At 61.8% G+C, this 17576-nt stretch overlaps 1 protein-coding gene across 1 annotated transcript; it reads right to left on the bottom strand.

The window, feature by feature from the left end:
• Positions 1 to 12695: 12695 nt before the first annotated feature.
• OPTC (opticin) lies at positions 12696 to 16596 on the bottom strand. The gene is made up of 6 exons (XM_054176406.1): positions 16372 to 16596; positions 15799 to 15928; positions 14418 to 14576; positions 13655 to 13857; positions 13449 to 13544; positions 12696 to 12866 (listed from the first exon to the last, which is right to left on the bottom strand). Exons 1-6 carry the CDS (start codon positions 16594 to 16596, stop codon positions 12696 to 12698), a joined length of 984 nt encoding a protein of 327 aa, XP_054032381.1.
• Between the last annotated feature and the right edge of the window lie 980 nt (positions 16597 to 17576).

Below are 17576 nucleotides of genomic sequence, written 5' to 3'. Positions count from 1 at the left end.
CATGAGCAAACCAAATTTGTCTCAGCATTACCAACTGGATCTGCCTGGGCCTGGCCTCATTCCCACACCACATGCTTCCATCCTGGCCCCAAAGTGTGCACAAAGCAGCAGCACCGCCCCCACTCCCCCCCTCCCCTCCCCCCCCCGGCATCATTGCTGGAGGCTTCCTTCAGTTTGGGGCTCCTCAGTCCGAGGAGGGCATTGAGGAGCTGGAGTGGGTCCAGGGGAGGGTGAGGAAGGTGATGAAAGGGTCTGGGGAACAAGGCTGGGGAGGAGCAGAGGGAGCTGGGGGTGTTGAGCCTGGAGAAGAGGAGGCTGAAGGGAGACCTCCTTGCTCCCCACAGCTCCCTGGGGGGAGGCTGGAGCCAGGTGGGGGTTGGGCTCTTCTAAGGGACAAAAGGATATGGCCTCAAGTAGCCCCAGGGGAGGTTCAGGTTGGACATGAGGAGCAATTTCTTCCCCAAAAGGGTTGTCAGGGCCTGGCCCAGGCTGCCCAGGGCAGTGGTGGAGCCCCCATCACCCCTGGAGGGGTGTCAGAGCCATGGAGATGTGGTGCTGAGGGCTGTGGCTTGGTGGTGGCCTGGCAGTGCTGGGCTCAGGCTTGGACTCAATGACCTTAAAGGTCTTTTCCAGCCTGGAAGACTCCATGGTTCTCTGACTGCCATCACCATGGGCTTGCAGCAGGGCTGGGCCAGCAGCTTGGGGGGGGTCAGAGGTGAGGGGAGTTTTGCAGGTGGAGGGAACCAAGCAGGGATGTGGGCAGGGAGCATCCCTCCAGCTTCCTGGGGAAGTCCCAGCAGAGTCATGCAGGAACACCCCCAGGCCTGTGGCTGCCACTCTGCTTCGGGTTTATTTCAGGAACAACTCTGCAGCTTTCACTTGCAAAGTGCTGGGCATCACTGACCCCCCCCAGCTGCTGGGGACTCTCCTCTCTAGGAGCCTGGAAGCTGATCAAAGAGTGGTGGAGAGCCACAGCAGCAGAGCCAGGGATCGATGGGGCCACAATTACATATTGATCTGTGCTTTCCCCCCCTCTTTTTGCTTCCCCAGGCAGCTACTTTATTGCCACCAGCGCTGCCCTCCCTCCTGCCTCTTGTCACACTCCAGCTCCACAAGACAAATGGGCAGGAAGGGTTGGAGCAGGAATTTCCCCTGCTCCATAATCTCTTCACCTTTACTCCAAGCTTTGGGGCTGGATAAGACATTCCCTCAGCTGCAGCCAGCCCCAGGGCCTCTCCCCCAGCACCCAGGAATGAGTGGTGCAGAGCCAGGCTGCGAAGCTGGGGCAGGCAGAAGTGGGGGCTCTGCTGGTTCACAGATTGCACTGGGGTGGAAGGCAGCCTCAAAGCTCAGCTTGTCCAACCCCCCCTGCACTCAGCAGGGACATCTCCAGCTAGAGGACCACATCAAGTCTGATCTTGAACATCTGCAGGGCTCTCAACCACCTCCCTGGGCAGCCTGCTCCAGTGTCTCCCCAGCCTCCCTGTGCAGAGCTTCCTCCTGATGTCCAACCCAAACCTGCCCTGCTCCAGTTCCAAACCACTGCCTCTCATCCTGCCCCCACAGGCCCTTCTCAACAGTCCCTCCCAAACCTTCCTGTAGGTCCCCTCAGATATTGAAGTGCTGCTCCAAGGTCTCCCTGGAGCCTTCCTTTCTCCAGGCTGAGCAACCCCAGCTCTCTCAGCCTGGCCTTGCAGATAAGGTTCTCCAGCCCTCTGATCATCACTGTGGCCTCCTCTGCACCCATTCCATCAGGTCCATGTCCCTCTTGTCTTGAGGGTCCCATATCTGGACCCAGCAGTCCAGCTGAGGTCTCACCAGAGCAGAGGGGCAGAATCCCCTCTCTTAAGGTGATGTTTCTGGCCAGTGGTGGTCCCAGGGGAGGTCCCTGGCCCTGGTGGGGAGGGTGCTGTGGCTGCAGCTGATGCAAGCAGATTGCAACCATTAGCCTGCTAGCAGCCCTGCAACTCTCCCCCCCTCAATTTGTTACCCTAATGGGGGTTATTATCCTCATTATGGCTCAGCCAGCAGTGCTTATTGATTCTGACACCACAGTGGTTTTAATCAGGGAGCTGAAACATGCCATTAGCAGCTCCAAAGGGTCACCAGCACACAGAGCCAGGGGGACAAGGACAAAACCACACTGCCTGCAGAAGGGCCATGCTGGCTGGGCAGGGAGCTCAGGGGCAGGGGAGCAGCCAGCTGCCCCCAAATCAGGGGGCTGGTGGTGACAGATGAGGAAATGGACTGAGGTTGCACCAGGGGAGGTTTAGGTTGGGCATGAGGAACAGTTTGTTCCCCCAAAGGGTTGTGCCAAGCCCTGGAACAGGCTGCCCAGGGCAGTGACTGAGTCCCCCTGGAGGGAACGAGATGAGCCCCAGGAGAGGTGGTGCTGAGGGCCATGGCTCAGCAGTGGCCTGGTGGTGTTGGGTTAATGGGCTTGATCTGAAAGGTCCCTGCCAGCCAAGACAATTCTGTGACTCAATGGAGGAGAGCATTGCAGGGGAGCACAGGGAGCCCCCAGGGCTGGAGATGGTGACAGCAGCAGGGGCTCAGGGCCAGCACTCCTCACTGCACCGAGCTGCCCGAGGGCAGCATGGAGTCCCCACCCCTGAAGAGCTTTCAAAGCCCTGGAGAAGCGGTGCTGAGGGCCAGGGGTTAGGGGAGAGCTGGCAGTGCTGGGGCAAGGCTTGGGCTTGGGCTCAGCAAGAAGCTCTCCCCATGGAAGCAGCTCCAGGGAGCACCTGAGCAGCTCTTTCACACCTCACACGCACGCAGCCTCAGCCGCCTCCAAGCTCCCCCCCCAGCCCTGGTGACTCACCAGGAGCTTCTTATGCAACTGAGAGGAGAAAGCAAAAACAACACAACACCAAAACCCACCTCTGAGTGCAGAGAGAATGCCACGGGAGCGACACATGCCAGCTCCAAGAGCTCTGCTGCTCCATCAGGCATTCCCCAGGGGATCTGTTCCCAGAGCCCCTGCCCGGCAGAGCCACCGACCCTTCCCAGCACCCACCCCACCCCCAGCTCCAAAACTAGCAGCCCCCCCCTCACAGCACAGCCCCCCCAGACCCTCCCGGGGCCTTCCCATGGGAATCACCTTCCCAGCTTCACAGATTGCATCGGGTTGGAAGGGAGCCTCAAGGCTCAGCGTGTCCAGCCCCCTGCAGCAGCAGGGACAGCTCCAGGGCTGCCCAGGGACACAGCCAGGCTGAGCCTGAATGCCTCCAGGGATGGAGCCTCAACCCCATCCCCCCTGGGCAGCCTGTGCCAGTGTCTCCCCAGCCTCACTGTGCAGAGCTTCCTGCTGGTGTCCAACCTGCATCTCCCCTGCTCCAGCTTCAAACCACTGCCTCTCATCCTAGCACTCCAAGCCCTTCTGAGCAGTCCTTCCCCAGCCTGCCTGGAGGTCCCCTGCAGATATTGGACTGCAGCTCTAAGGTCTTCTCTGAGCCTTCTCCTCCCCAGGCTGAACAGCCCCAACTCCCCCAGCCTGTCCCCCCAGCAGAGGTTCTGCAGCCCCCTGATCATCTTCATGACCTCCTCTTTGTGGCCTCTCCTGTACTGGGGGTCCCACAGCTGCACACAGCACTGCAGGTGAGGTCTCCCCAGAGCAGGGGGGGTCAGAATCCTCCTCTTGCTGCTTTGGAGCGGGTCTGGGGGCAGGAGGCTTAAAGCAGCGAGAGCCCTGGAGCCTCAGGGGGGGCTGGAGCGGCGCTGCCCTTGCTGCGCTGCCGCCGCTGGCGTTCGTTAGCGCAGCAGGGCCGGGGCCGGCTGCATCGATCCCCTCAGCCATCAGCAGTGCTTGAGCACAGCCTCTGATCGATCCCTGCCCATGTCCTGATGCCAGTGTGAGCCCCGCAGCCACGTCAGCATCTGCCAGGTCCTGGTATCAGTGCCAGCAGTGGAGCAGCCAGCCACGGAAGGGCAAACACAGCTCCATCATCATCATCACCGTCCCCAGGGGTGCTCCCAGCCTAATCAGCTTCATGAAGCCACCTAATGATCTGCTGCAGACCTGCTCCCTCTGCTTCTTTCTCTCTCTTGGGGCTGTTCAGCCTGGAGCAGAGAAGGCTCCAGGGAGACCTTAGGGCAGCCTCCCAGTACCTGAAGGGACTGCAGGAGAGCTGGGGGGGGGACAAGAGCTGGGAGTGCCAGGATGAGGAGCAATGGCTTTGAGCTGGGAGAGGAGAGGTTGAGACTGGAGATGGGGAAGACATTCTTGCCAGTGAGGGTGGGGAGACACTGGAACAGGTTGCACAGGGAGGCTGTGGCTGTCCCCTCCCTGGAGGTGTTCAAGGCCAGGCTGGATGAGGCCCTGAGCCACCTGGGCTGTCCCTGCCCGTGGCAGGGGGTTGGAGCTGGCTGATCTTGAAGGTCTCAGCCCAACCCATTCAGTGATTCTGCACTCACCTAACAGCTGTCCTGCTGCAGCCTCCTCTGCCTGTCCAAGGTGTCCCTCTGTCCCAGCCACCAGCACGTCTGTCCTCTCCTCTGTCCCTTCAGCAGACACAAGGAAGTCTGAACCCCCAGCCTGGATCCAGAGGAAAACAGAGCCCTTTGTAATTGCAGCAGACAAAAGAGTATCTAAGATGCTGAGTGGGACCCTGACCCAAGCCACTCCCCTCCCACGGAGCACCCCAGAGCCCCCAGCCCCCCATGCAGGGCTCTCCCACCCCTGAGAGAGGAAATGTCTCGGTCCTGGAGGCAGCTGAGGCCACAGAGGCACATGAGAGGCTGGTGTGAGGCAGCTGCCCCTTCCACCCTGTGCCTCAGTTTCCCTCACTGATGGAGGACAGAGGCCCTCTGGAGAGCTCAGAGCTGGGGTGAGAGGCAGCAGGGTTAGCAGCCACAGGTTTGAGCTGATGCCCAACACATTCCAGAGCACTTTCAGGGTCCAGTTCCCTTCTCACTGCCAAGGGGGTAAAGCAGAACAATCTGCTGGTGGAGCAGGAGGAAAGCCCTGGGGCAAAGCCCAGCCTGGGGCTGCTCCACAGCACAGAGCAGAGCCCTCTGCCAGACCTCCTGCAGCTGAGCTCCCTGTGCCATCGCCTCCCCCTCTGCAGACAGAGGCTCTGGGAGATGGCAGCTCCCTGGTCCCAACCAGAGGGACTGTCTGGCATCTCCTGAGCAGCCACTTGAGATGCAGAGCCCATCCCTGCTCTCACAGGGGTCATTTTTCTCCCCTCTCTGCTTGGCTGGTCCGTGCAGACGCTTGTCACCAGCTCCAGGCACAGCTCACTGTCTGCTGGGGGCGCTGGGGGGAGGCAAAGGCAAGGGGCTGCAGCCTGCCTGCTCCCTCCTGGTGGGACTGGGGCTGGCACAGAGCTGTCCACTGCAGCCCTGCATGGAGGGAGGAACCATCCCTGCTGCCCTTCCATCACCCTGGGTGACGCTGGGAGGGCAGAGCTGGCACTGCGGAGGGGGAGAAGGGAGGCAGTTGGAGGGCATGGCGAGGTGGGGGAGCGAGCAGAGGGGAGCCGTTGGAGCTGTGCAGCGGCTCCTGACGTGCCCAGCAGCCAGGCTGCCTCCTCGAGCAGGAGCTAGGAGCCGGCGCTCAGCAGAGCTCTCCGCAGCCCGCTGCAGTCAAGCCCTCGATTACCTCACAGCCACCACACGGAGCCCGGGGGCACAGCCAGAGCTGCCAGCGGGCTGCATGTCCCCACCGGCCAGCACCCCTCCGACCTCCCTCCCTGTGCCATCCGCCCCCGCGATGGGCACAGGGGGCAGAAGTCAAGGTCCTGGCTGCAGGCAGAGGCTTTGTCTCTGAAGGCTAAAAACATCCTGGGAAGCAGCAACTAAAATCCTCTTTTCCCTGCTCTGCCTCCTCCTCCTCCTCCTCCTCCTCCTCCCTGCCTGGGTGCAGAAGGCTTTCCCAGCCATCAAAGGCAGCCAAAGGGCATCTCCTGCGCTGGGGTGGGATGGCAGCAAGTCCCAGAGCCCCGCAGGCAAGCGCTGCCCACGGGCAGGGCTGGGCCAGCTCCTCCGAGCCCAGCGGCGCTGCACAAAGGCTTTGGCTCGGGAGCAGGGAGGAGAGGGAAAGCCAAAGCCCTGCAGCCAGCTGGAAGCCCCAGGGGAGTGACAGGTAGGTCGAAATAATTCCTCAAATTGGAATTGGGGGTAATTATCTTCCACACTGCCACAATTTGCCCTGCGGGGAAGCCTTTTGACAACCCCCTGATGAAAGAGCTTTCTCCTGGGCTGAGCACCAGGTCCCCTCCCTGCAAGCTTCCAACTCAAACACACATTTCTCTGATCATAAATTAGCAGCACTTGCTCCTGCTCTCAGAGGCTGCTGCTGCTCTTCCCCCTCTCTCCAGGTTTTCCCACATCCTACGGAAAGGGAAGATCCGAGGCTCTGCCTCCCCTCTTTTCACCAGCGGTGATCAATCAGCCCTGCCGGGCTCAGCTCTCCTCCTGCTGCTCAGAGACCACCACGCACCAGCTGACCCCGCACCGCAGCCCCTCCCTCCCCCCAGGCTCTTCCTTTGGGCTGCTTCACCCCAAAAAACAACCTGTGGCCGCCCAGGGCATAGGACGGTGGAATGCACTGGGTTGGAAGGGACCCTCGAAGGTCATCTTGTCCAAGTGCCCTGCAGCCAGCAGGGACAGCTCCAGCTGCACCCAGGGACAGCTCCAGACACACTCAGGACCACTTCTAGCTGCACCCAGGGACAGCTCCAGACACACTCAGGACCACTTCTAGCTGTACCCAGGGACAGCTCCAGACACACTCAGGACCACTTCTAGCTGTACCCAGGGACAGCTCCAGACACACTCAGGACCACTTCTAGCTGTACCCAGGGACAGCTCCAGACACACTCAGTACCACTTCTAGCTGCACCCAGGGACAGCTCCAGACACACTCAGGACCACTTCTAGCTGTACCCAGGGACAGCTCCAGACACACTCAGGACCACTTCTAGCTGCACCCAGGGACACCCCCAGCTGCACTCCAGGCCAGGCTGGATGTGGCTGTGAGCAACCTGCTGCAGTGGGAGGTGTCCCTGCCCACGGCAGGGGGGTTGGAACTGGATGATCCTTGAGGTCCCTTCCAGCTCTGTGCTCACTCCCAGCCTCCCCTCAGCCTCCCCCCAAGCTCTTGCACTGCAGGAACTGGGTTAAGCTGGGGGGGGTCCCTGCTCCCAGAGGCCATGTGCCTCCCATCACAGAGCCTTTCCCAGCCCTCAGCCCTCCTGTTGACAAGACCTAACACAACGTTGCTAATAATAGCAGCATCTTGGTGGTATCTCCCATCCTGGGGAAGCTGATGGCAAGGAGCAGGCTGGAGGAGGAGAGCTGGGAAAGCCCTGGGGTGCTGCAAGCTCCCCCAGCCCTTTGGAACCCCACAGAGGGCTGTGAGCAGCCTGCTGTGGTGTGAGGTGTCCCTGCCTGGGGCAGGGGGGTTGGAGCTGGCTGAGCCCTGAGGTCCCTTCCAGCCCTGACAGTTCAGTGCTTCCCTCTGGGTTCAGACTCTGAGCAGTCCCAGTGTTGGGGGGTGGGGGGAGGATGTCTGCTGCTCTTTCTCTTCTTATTGTTGTGTTCATCCTCCTCTTTTTTCACCCCCCCCCCCCTTGTTTTTTTTCCAGTGGTGAAGTGGAAAATGTGGAGAGGAAAAGTCCAAGGAGGTTTTGTTTTCCCCTTCCTTGTTTGTTCTTCCCATTGTTGAGCTTCCCTGAGGGTGCCTGGGCAGCTGTCTGCACCCCCAGTGCTAACTCATGAGCAGAGCTTTCATCTCCAGAGCCCTGGCAGCTCCCAGCTAATGAATCCCAGCACTGGATGGGATGGATCTGGAAACACAGCAGCAGCTCAGCCCTCCCCCGGTGGCCACCGTTGAGGACTGCCCTGGTGGGAGAGGCATCCAACATCTTGGACCCCAAGGCAGGATCAGGGCTTCTCCAGAGGAGATGCTGCATAAATGAAGGCAGGGAAAGGAGTCCTTGGTGACTCTAGGGGAGCCTGGGCCCTGGCCAGCTGCCTGGATTGGAGGCACTCAGTGCTCTTGGGCAACAGGAACAGGGAGATACTGGAGAGAGCCTGGTGGAGAGACACAAAGCTGCTGGGGGGCCTGGAGCAGCTCTGTGAGGAGCAAAGGCTGAGAGCCATGGGGCTGAGAGCCTGGAGCAGAGCAGCCCCAGAGGGGAGCTGAGCAATGCTCAGCAGGAGCTAAAGGCTGTGGGGGGCAAGAGCATGGAGCTGGGCTCCTGTCAGTGGTGCCCAGGGACAGGGCAAGGGGCAAAGGGCACAAACTGGAAGCCAGGAGGCTCCATCTGAACAGGAGGAGAAACTTCTCAGGGGTGAGGGTGCTGGGGGCCTGGAGCAGGCTGCCCAGAGAGGTCTCCTTGTGTGGAGAGCTTCCAACCCCCCCTGGGCATTGTGCTCCTGGGCAAGCTGCTGGGGGTGCCCTGCTGGAGCAGGGGCTTGGACTGGGTGAGCTCCAGAGGTCCCTTCCACCCTCACCCCCCTGGGATTCTGTGACACATCAAACCCAGGCAAAGTTCTGGCCTGAACTCAGGCAGGTGGGAGCCCACCAAGGGCTTCAGCCCCCAGCTGCCCCCAGAGCTGCCCCCAGAGCTGCCCCAAAGGCTCTCATGCACAGCACAAATCGCTGCCTGCAGCCAGCAGCCAGCTAAGTGCTATAAATAAAGCTGTTAGCAGCCCTGCCTCGCTCACTGAGCCACAAAGCTTCCTCCCCAGCAGCGTTTAAGGCTGATTTCTAGCCTGCAGGGGGCCAGGAGCCTGTCAGCATCCACAGTCCAGTGGCCTTTTTCCATCCTCTCATTGATTTTGCACTTGGTCAATAAATCTGCTGGGTGCCTGCCCTGGGCACAGGTTGGGGACAGAGCTGGCAGACAGCTCCTGTCCCAGACAGTCAGATTGGGTTATCTCTGTGGCCTCTTCCCAGCCCTCCTGGGTCTCAGGAGAGCTGAGAGCCTCCATCCTCCTCCTCCTGTTGCTGCTGCTGAGATTCCTGTTTCAGGTCCCTGATCCCAGCCACCACCACTCTGCTCCTGACCTGCCCACCCAAGCCCACAGCAGGCTGCCTGTGCTGTCCCAGCTGAGCAGGGTGTCTCTGTTCTCAGGTGGTGGCCAAGGGGCATGGGACAGGATGGTCCTGGCCATGTTACTGGGAGAAAAGCAGAGAAGTCTGTGTGAGGAGCAGGGAGCAGGAAGAGAGAAGAGCTTATTTCCCACTGGAGGACAAAGATCTGCTGGAGGAACCTCAAGCAGAGAGGGATGGAGGCAGGCAGAGCAGCACAGAGGCCCTGCAAGGATGCCACAGGCTGGCCCCAGCTCCTCCTAAACCAACCCAAGGGAAGGGACATGCTCAGAAGAGGCAGAGGAGGGAGAGGGCTGCGGCTCCCCACGGCACGGAGGCTTCCCTGTCTCTGCTTTGGTGCTGGTTAATGATGCATGGCCAGGGCTGGGAGGAGAGGGCAGGATGGAGGAGGAGGAGGAGGAGGAAGAGGAGGAGGAGGGGGGCCCATATGGAGATGCTTCTCCTGGAGAGTGGCAAGATGCTGAGCTGGCTTGAGGCAGGGAGCCGCTGGCTGAGAGAGCCAAGCAATCAATAGTGAAAAGCCAGCCCGGGAGGGGAAGGTGACCTTGAGCAGCACAGAGAGGGGGAGAGCTGCACAAATTACCCACCCAGAGGCTCCCGGGGCGAGGGAGGAGGGGTGGAGGGGAATGGGAGGGGGCAGGCAGGCTGGGAGCCCTCTGCAGAGCTTGCTGTGTGCCCGGGGGGAGGCAGGTCAGTGCCTGGAGCCAGGCTGCTCCTCCAGCCAGCCCTGCACAGCCTGGGTGACAGCAGAGCAGTCCCAGCTCACCCCTCTCCTCCTCTGCCCAGGACTTCTTCCTCTCCCTCACAGCAGGTTCAGTGCTGCTGGGTGGATGGTTGGACTCAGGGATCTCAGAGGTCTTTGCCAACCTTCCTGATTCTGTGGTCTAAGCTTCCCCAGCAGTGTGGCTGCCACCATCTCCCACCAGAGCCTGCACCGTGCTGCAGTGGCAGCCTCTGATTTCTTTCCCCCACCACAGCAGCAAGGACACAAGAGCACAGTTCCAGCAGGCTGAGCCCCCAGCAGCCCCCATCCCACACACAGCCCCCTCCCAGCCACCTCCAAGGCTCTGGGGAAGGAGCAGACCTGCTGCCCCAGCCTGCTCCCTCCTGCCCAGGCCTCTGAGAGCCTCACCAGACCAGGCAGCACTGCTGACTCCCAGCTCTGTCCCCTCAGACCCCCCCCGAACCCCTTTGCTGATCTCAGAGAAGTCTGGGGGTTGCAAACCCAGCAGCCCCAGCTCCCCCCAGAGCCATCTCTCACCTACCTCTCTGCTGCCCAAGGAAGCAAACCCTTCCCCCCTCGGCAGCTGCTTTTAATCCTCCCTCGGCTAACAAGGAGGCCTGGAGCTGCTGCCCAGCTGCCCGAGGTGAGAAACCCACCCCAGGGGGGAGGCGAGGAGCAGGGGGGAGCCCGCAGGCTGCAGCGGAGGTCAGGCGTTTCCAGCCGCTCTGCCTTGCCCTCTAGCGGGTTGCAGGCGAAGGGCTGGGGCTGGCCCTGCGAAGCCTTGGCCGACTCCATCCTGCTGGAGCCCAGCCTGGCTCCCAGCGCTGCTGCTTCCCACCACAGCACAGACAGCCCTGGGGTGGGCCAACTGCAGCAGGGGAGGTTGGGCATGAGGAAGAAGTTCTTCACTCTGAGGGTAGTGAGACCCTGGAAGGGGCTGCCCAGAGGAGTTGCAGAGGTCCTCTCCCTGGGGGTGCTTAGGACCAGGCTGGATGAGGCCTTGAGCAACCTGGGCTGGTGGGAGGTGTCCCTGCCCGTGGCAGGGGGTTGGGACTGGCTGAGCTTGAAGGTCTCTTCCACCTCAAACCATTCTGTGAGAGGCATCCAAGGGAACCAAGGAGAAAGAGGAGGTTAGGCAGAGAGGGGCCAGACAGACCCAGCTGGTTGGAGGGTGGCAGGAGCACAGTGCTAATGAGCCCTGAAAGGAAAGGCTGGGATGGCTCCAAGGTCCCAGGGACCAAGGCTGCTGGCCCCAGGTGATCCATGACTGAGTCAGGTTCTGCATGGGGAAGGGGGGAAGGGGAAGGGAGGGAAGGAAGGGGAAGGGAGGGAAGGAAGGGGAAGGGAGGGAAGGAAGGGGAAGGGAGGAAGGGAAGGGGAAGGGAGGGAAGGAAGGGGAAGGGAGGGAAGGAAGGGGAAGGGAGGAAGGGAAGGGGAAGGGAGGGAAGGAAGGAGAAGGGAGGAAGGGAAGGAGAAGGGAGGAAGGGAAGGAGAAGGGAGGAAGGGAAGGGGAAGGGAGGAGATGCAGTGCCCAGAGCCATGCTGCATGCCCCAGGGGGGGCAGCTCCCAGGCTCTGAGAGCCCAGCAGTGTTTGCAGTGTGCCCACAGAGAAGCAGCTGAGTCCTCCTACTGCTGAGGGCTTCTCCAGCAGCCTTGCTTTGCCTGGAGAAGCCTGGAGGATGTGGGCTGAGCTCAGTGGTTTCAGTTCAGGATTCTGGAGTCTCCAGGGATGTGTCATCCCTCTCCTGGTGTGCCTGTTTGCTACATGTGTATAAAAATACAGGGCATGAATACATTTCATTTAAAATATCTCACCACTGGGCAGCTCCTTTTGGGTGGTGAGAGCTGAGATGGTAGCAGAGACTTTAACTCCCTCCCAGAGACTCTTTCCTGCTGGATCTGGGGCTGCTGGCCTGCAGTGCTGCTCTGGGCTCCCCCTGCAGCTGAAGCAGACCCAGACCCAGGGACTCCTCACCCTCCCTCTGGGTAGGGTTCACCCTGGACACCCAACCTGTTGGCCCAGCACAGTTCCTAGTCCCAGGAGGCTCAGTCCCCACAGAGCAATGGGCCTGGGGGAGAGGTGATGGAGGACTCTGGTTGTCCTCTGCTGAGATTTCCTGTGGCATCACTGTCTGGAGGACAGCTCACATCTGGAGCCATGCAGACCTACCTGATGGACCTGGGGGCAGCTGAGGGGACAGCCTGACCACAGAGATCCAACCCAAGCATCACCCCTCTGGAACAATGCAGCTCCTGCTCCCTGGCCAGGAAGCCCTGAAAGCAGACCCAGAGGACTCTTCCCAAGACCCTGGGAGGGATTTGAGGAGAGGTGGGACACAGAATCCCAGCATGGTGGGGGGTGGAAGGGACCTCTGGAACTCATCCAGTCCAACCCCCTGCCAAAGCAGGGCATCCACAGCAGCCTGCCCAGGAGCACAAGGGCCAGGGGGGGAGTTGGAATCTCTCCAGAGAAGGAGACTCCACAGCCTCTCTGGGCAGCCTGCTCCAGGCCTCCAGCAGCCTCACACCAAAGAATTTCCTCCTCCTGCTCAGATGGAGCCTCCTGGGTGCCAGCTCATGCCCATTGCCCCTCTGCCAACCATCACTGATCACACAGCAGCTGCTGGGCTGGGGCTGGCTGAGGGCTTCCTGCTGCTCCCTCTGGAGCACCAGACACTAAATGCATTTAAAAACCCTTCATTTATTAGAGCTGCCTCAGCCCCTGCCCCATCCCCCCCCAGAACTGGCATCAGCCCTCCAGGGACGCTCAGCTCACACCAGGCTCAGAAGCCTCTGCCTTTAACCCCACCTTTTCCACGGGGCAGAGGGGGTCCCAGGGGGTCTGGGGTGGGAGAACGGGGGGGTGCAGGGATGCTGGCCCTGGTTTGGCAGGGGTGGGGGGCAGGGGGTCAGGAGAAGCGGCCTGTGGGCAGGCGGGGCAGGCAGAAGTAGGCGTCGGGGAAGAGGCCAAGGTTGATTGGGTTCCCGTCCAGGCAGACGTCCTCCAGCAGCCTGCGGCCCCGGCCGTGGTCGTGGCTGTCACAGAAGGTGTCCTGGTGCATGGTCTGGATGTTGTTGTTCTGCAAAGGGCAACAATCAGATCCAAAGGGGTCACAAAAGTCACACAAGTTAGGGGGGAGGGTTGGAGAGGGACCTCTGGAGCTCATCCAGTCCCAGCTCCCCCCTGCTCCAGCAGGGCACCCACAGCAGCTTGCCCAGGAGCACAACGGCCAGGGAGGGGGAATGGAATGGAATGGAATGGGAATGGGAATGGGATGGAATGGGAATGGGAATTAACCAGGTTGGAAAAGACCTTTGAGATCATCAAGTCCAACCTATCACCCAGCACCATCTGATCAACTCAACCATGGCACCAAGGGCCTCATCCAGTCCCCTCTTAAACACCTCCAGGGATGGGGACTCCACCACCTCCCTGGGCAGCACATCCCCAGGGCCAATCTCTCTTGCTGGGAAGAATTTCTTCCTCACATCCAGACTAAACCTCCCCTGGCACAGCTTGAGGCTGTGCCCTCTGTGGAGCTCTGCAGAGAAGGAGACTCCACAACCTCTCTGGGCAGCCTGCTGCAGGGCTGGGGTGGAGAGTGGGGAGAGTGGAGAGGGTGCTGGAGCCAGAGACAAGCCTGGGAGCAGGATCAGCTCACCTGGAGGTGCAGGGAGCGCAGGCTCTCGGGCAGCGGTGCTGGGATATAATCCAGTTGGTTATCAGAGAGATGGAGAAACTGCAGCTGCTTCAGGTCCTGCAGAAGGCGGCAGGGCAGAGCTGAAGCTCCCAGCCCTGCTCCAGCCCTCTGCACCATCCCCGTTCCCCCCGGGCAGCCTGGATCCGCCCCGCGGCCCCAGCACGCACCCGGAAGGCTTCCGGCCGCAGCCCGGCGCTGGGGATGCTGTTGAGCCGCGCGTCCAGGCGCACGATGCTGCGGGGCAGCTCGGGCAGGGCCCGCAGCCTGTTCTCGGGCAGGATCAGCTCCTGCAGGCTGGGCAGCAGGCGGAAGGCGTCGGCGTCCGCCCAGGAGATGGAATTGCTGCTCAGGTCTATTCGCTTCAGCTGCTCTGCGGGGAGAAGGAGAAGGGGAGAAGGAGAAGGGGAGAAGGGGAGAAGGGGAAGGAGGAGGAGGAGAAGGGGAGAAGGAGAAGGGGAGAAGGGGAGAAGGAGAAGGGGAGAAGGGGAGAAGGAGAAGGGGAGAAGGGGAGAAGGAGAAGGGGAGAAGGGGAGAAGGGGAGAAGGAGAAGGGGAGAAGGGGAGAAGGAGAAGGGGAGAAGGAGAAGGGGAGAAGGGGAGAAGGAGAAGGGGAGAAGGGGAGAAGGGGAGAAGGACAAGGGGAGAAGGGGAAGGGGAGAAGGGGAGAAGGAGAGAAGGGGAGAAGGGGAGAAGGAGAGAAGGGGAGAAGGAGAGAAGGGGAGAAGGAGAAGGAGAGAAGGAGAAGGAGGAGGAAGTGAACAGGCACCCATGGAGGTGATCAGGGACCCCCAGAGGTGAACAGGAACTCCTGGAGATGAGCAAGGACCCACAGAGGTGAAAAGGGCCCCATGTAGGTGCAAAGAGACCCCCCCACAGAACCACTTGTTCCCCCCGTGCCCCATTGCAGAGCCCTTGCCCTGCCTCCACCTACTCAGCCCGGTGAAGTCGCCGGCGCGGATGGCGCCGATGCGGTTGAAGCGAGCGTAGAGGTAGGTGGTCTCTGGGGGCAGCAGAGGGATGTGCTCCAGGTCAGCGTCGTCACAGTAGACAGAGGTGCTAATGCACAGGCACAGCAGGCAGCTGGGCAGGCCTGGGGGTGCAGAGGCAGCCCTTGGCATAGCGTGGCACATACCGTGGCATGGCACAGCACGTAGCATGGCACACAGCATGGCATGGCACACAGCAAGGCACACAGCATGGCATGGCACACAGCATAGCACACAGCATGGCACACAACATGGCTTGGCACATGGCTAGGCACAGGGCATGCCTCCTCCACCCCCCCACGGAGCACCCCAGCATGCAGGGAGAAGGGAGGCTGTGCCCACCCCTGCCCACACTGTGGGCACACCAAGTCTCTAGCACCCAAGAGCTGTCCCAGCCCCAGCCCCTCCAGCAGCCAAGCGGCCCAGGGCACCTCAGCAAGGGCAGGGCCAGGAGATGCCAGCCAGGAGATGCCAGCCAGGAGAGCTGCTGAGAACTGAAACCGCTCAGGGCCAAGGACCTGCCCTGGGAGCAGGGGCTGGGGCTGCCGAGCCCAGCAGCCTCACGCCCAGGGCTCCTTCCGTGTTCCCACAGGCAGAAGTGGAACGGGAGGCAGCAGAACCTCTGCCGGGGCTGTGCGAGGGTCCTGGCAAGCCGGGCAGGGGGGGCAGGAGGGGCCAGGCCGTGCCCCACCCCCCTTCGGTGTTCTGCTCTGCCCCCAGCCGCGGCAGTGAGGCTCAGCAGCCGTTGGAGGGGGAGTTGGAAGCAGCAAGGCAACAATTTCCCTCTGCCTCCTACTTAATTTGTCCCGGTCCAGAGTGACAGAGAATGAATGAAGATCTTTATCCCTCGCTCCAGGATTTTAATTGTCACTAATCTAATTGCTACTCTGTCCCCCTGCTGCAGTGCCTCTGCTCATTAAAGTGTTGCTGCTTTGCTGGAGCTCTTGTTTCCCACAAATGTCTCACCCCAGCCCTCCTGCCTGCTGTGTGATAAGGCACAACCCTCCCCACCCCCACCCCCATCGCCACCCCCAACCCCATCACCACCCCCCCCGGGCAGAGCAAGTAACTGCTGCTGGCTGCTGGGGGCAGAAGGATTTTGCTCCTCTCTGTCTCCCAAGCCCTGCCAGCCCTCCCTGGGCTGCTTCTCCTGCTCTGGAGGCTTTCCCAACCCACCTGGCTGTGTGGCCTGCCCTGGGTGACCCTCCCCTGGCAGGGGGCGGTTTGGACTGGATGATTTCCAGAGGTCCCTTCCAAGCCCCCCAGTTCCCATGGGAAGCAAATCCTGCAGGTTGCACCTGGGGGGCAGGGGGGGTCTGCACTCACCCTGAGCAGGGCTGGGTGCTGGGGGGCTGGGGCTGGTTGGAGGCTGCAGCTCCAGGGTCTCAGCAGTGGTGGCCAAGTGTGGGAGAGCCGTGGGGTCCCTGGGGCGAGGAGCCAAGGTGCCAACCTCGATCTGCAAACACAGCCTGGGTGTGAGGGCTGGAGGGGCCACGGGAGTCCTCTGGCTGCCCTCCAGCCCGGGAGGCGCTGGTCAAGGGCTCAAAGGGCACTGAAGAGGTCTCCCTAGAAAGCCAGCTCCAACCTGGAGAGCTCTCCTAGCTCAGGCTTTCAGGACCCCCCCTCCCTGCTTGCCCAGAGGGGTGCAGGAAGCCTCACGTCCTGGCTTCCTGCAGCGATGCCCTGGCCAGGCGCTGGCACAAGGATGTTGGCAGAGGTTGGGGTCGAGCAAAGCCTTCACTGCCACCAGCAAGAGTGCTGGAGGAGCCACCAGGGCTCGTGGGCTTGAGCAGGAGGCTGCTCCTCCTGCTGTGCCCCATCCACCCCCGGGGCCAAGCCCCGGGGCACCCAAGGGAAGAGCTGTGCCACCTGCTGGGTGCCCTCCTGCACCCTCCTCACCTTTGGAGCAAGGTCACCGTAGTCGTAGGGCTCCTCATAGTTGCCGAGGTCAAGGATCTCGCCGTAGCTGTCCAGGGTCGAGTCGTAGCTGCCCAGGTCCAGGTTGCCATAGAGTGCAAGCTCAGCTTTCAGCTTCTCCACCTTCCTCCTCTCCCCCCCGGCTGGCACAGCCCAAGCTGCCCCCAGGCACAGGCTGGCGACGCTCAGCCAGGTCAGTGCCCACATCCTGCACCCGGAGAGGGTCACTGCTCCGAGGGCAGCGCCGGGCACCACGGTCCCTGGCAGGGGGCGCAGGGCTGGGACAGAGCCAGCAGCGCAGGTCAGGATGGGGCTGAGCGCCCTGAAACGGTTGGAAGCAGAGAGGGAAGGGGAGGCAGGAGCAGCCCCGAGCCGGCCCCAGCTCTGCAGCCCTGCTGGGGACTGCGGCCACCAGGCAGGACCAGCCTCCTGCGCCCCCCGCCCGGCAGCGCTGCTCAGAGCCGTCTCCTTTCAGCCTTTCACGCTCGGGTGGATGCCTGGGCAGGAGAGGCCTCAGCACCGCGCGGGGCTGCCTCTGCTTCCCACTTTTCCCAGCTCCAGGGAGGCCACGAAGGGGCCAGGAGGTGATGAGGGGGTTGAGGTCCTGGCCTGGCCCCTCACAGCAGCAGCCAAGCAGGAGCAGCCCCAGGGGTCCTGGCACTGCCCCAGGCTCCCCTCCTGCCCCCACACCCAGCTCCAAAGCCCAGGGGGATGTTTCTCAGCCTCCAGGCAGCGCTGGGCTGGGGGGGCCTGGCTGTGGCTCAGCTCTGAGCACAGGATTTGCCTCCACGGGGACACCCCCGACACTGCACCCCCCCCTTCCCAAGGGCATCTCACTCCCACCTGAAGCTGGCCCCTGCCCCTGGGTCCCCAGCACCCACTGTGCACCCAGCCCTGCAGCATCGCCCCCCACGCCCCCACAGCAGAGCAGGTGAGGAGGGGGCCAGCACCCAGCAGCCTCCCACTTGTCTCCCCCCATCCAAATGCCAAAGCCAAGAGCCAGGGCAGGAGTTCTGCAGCCCAGACTGGGAATGCTGCTCTCTGGTTTCTGCTGGATTCCCTCAGATCCAACCTTCATGAGTGCAGTGAGCCCCCCCGCACATCACCCGACCCCCCCTGCCTCCCCACAGCTCACCCCAGCCCAGCAGGGCTCTGCTCAGCGCTGGGGGAGCAGACAGAAGGCAGCA

The sequence above is a fragment of the Dryobates pubescens genome, chromosome 35, assembly GCF_014839835.1.
Source record: "Dryobates pubescens isolate bDryPub1 chromosome 35, bDryPub1.pri, whole genome shotgun sequence".
Classification (NCBI taxonomy): Eukaryota; Metazoa; Chordata; class Aves; order Piciformes; family Picidae; genus Dryobates; species Dryobates pubescens.
This window is presented reverse-complemented; position numbering and strand designations above follow the sequence as displayed.

Bases quoted from the DNA above. Each gene is read 5' to 3' on its own strand.
- OPTC (XM_054176406.1), bottom strand. From the start codon at position 16,596: ATGTGGGCACTGACCTGGCTGAGCGTCGCCAGCCTGTGCCTGGGGGCA. The intron at 13,858-14,417 runs GTAGGTGGAGGC...TTCTCCCCGCAG, and splicing joins CGGCGACTTCACCGGGCTGA to AGCAGCTGAAGCGAATAGAC. The intron at 13,545-13,654 runs GTGCGTGCTGGG...CGCCTTCTGCAG, and splicing joins TGCGGCCGGAAGCCTTCCGG to GACCTGAAGCAGCTGCAGTT.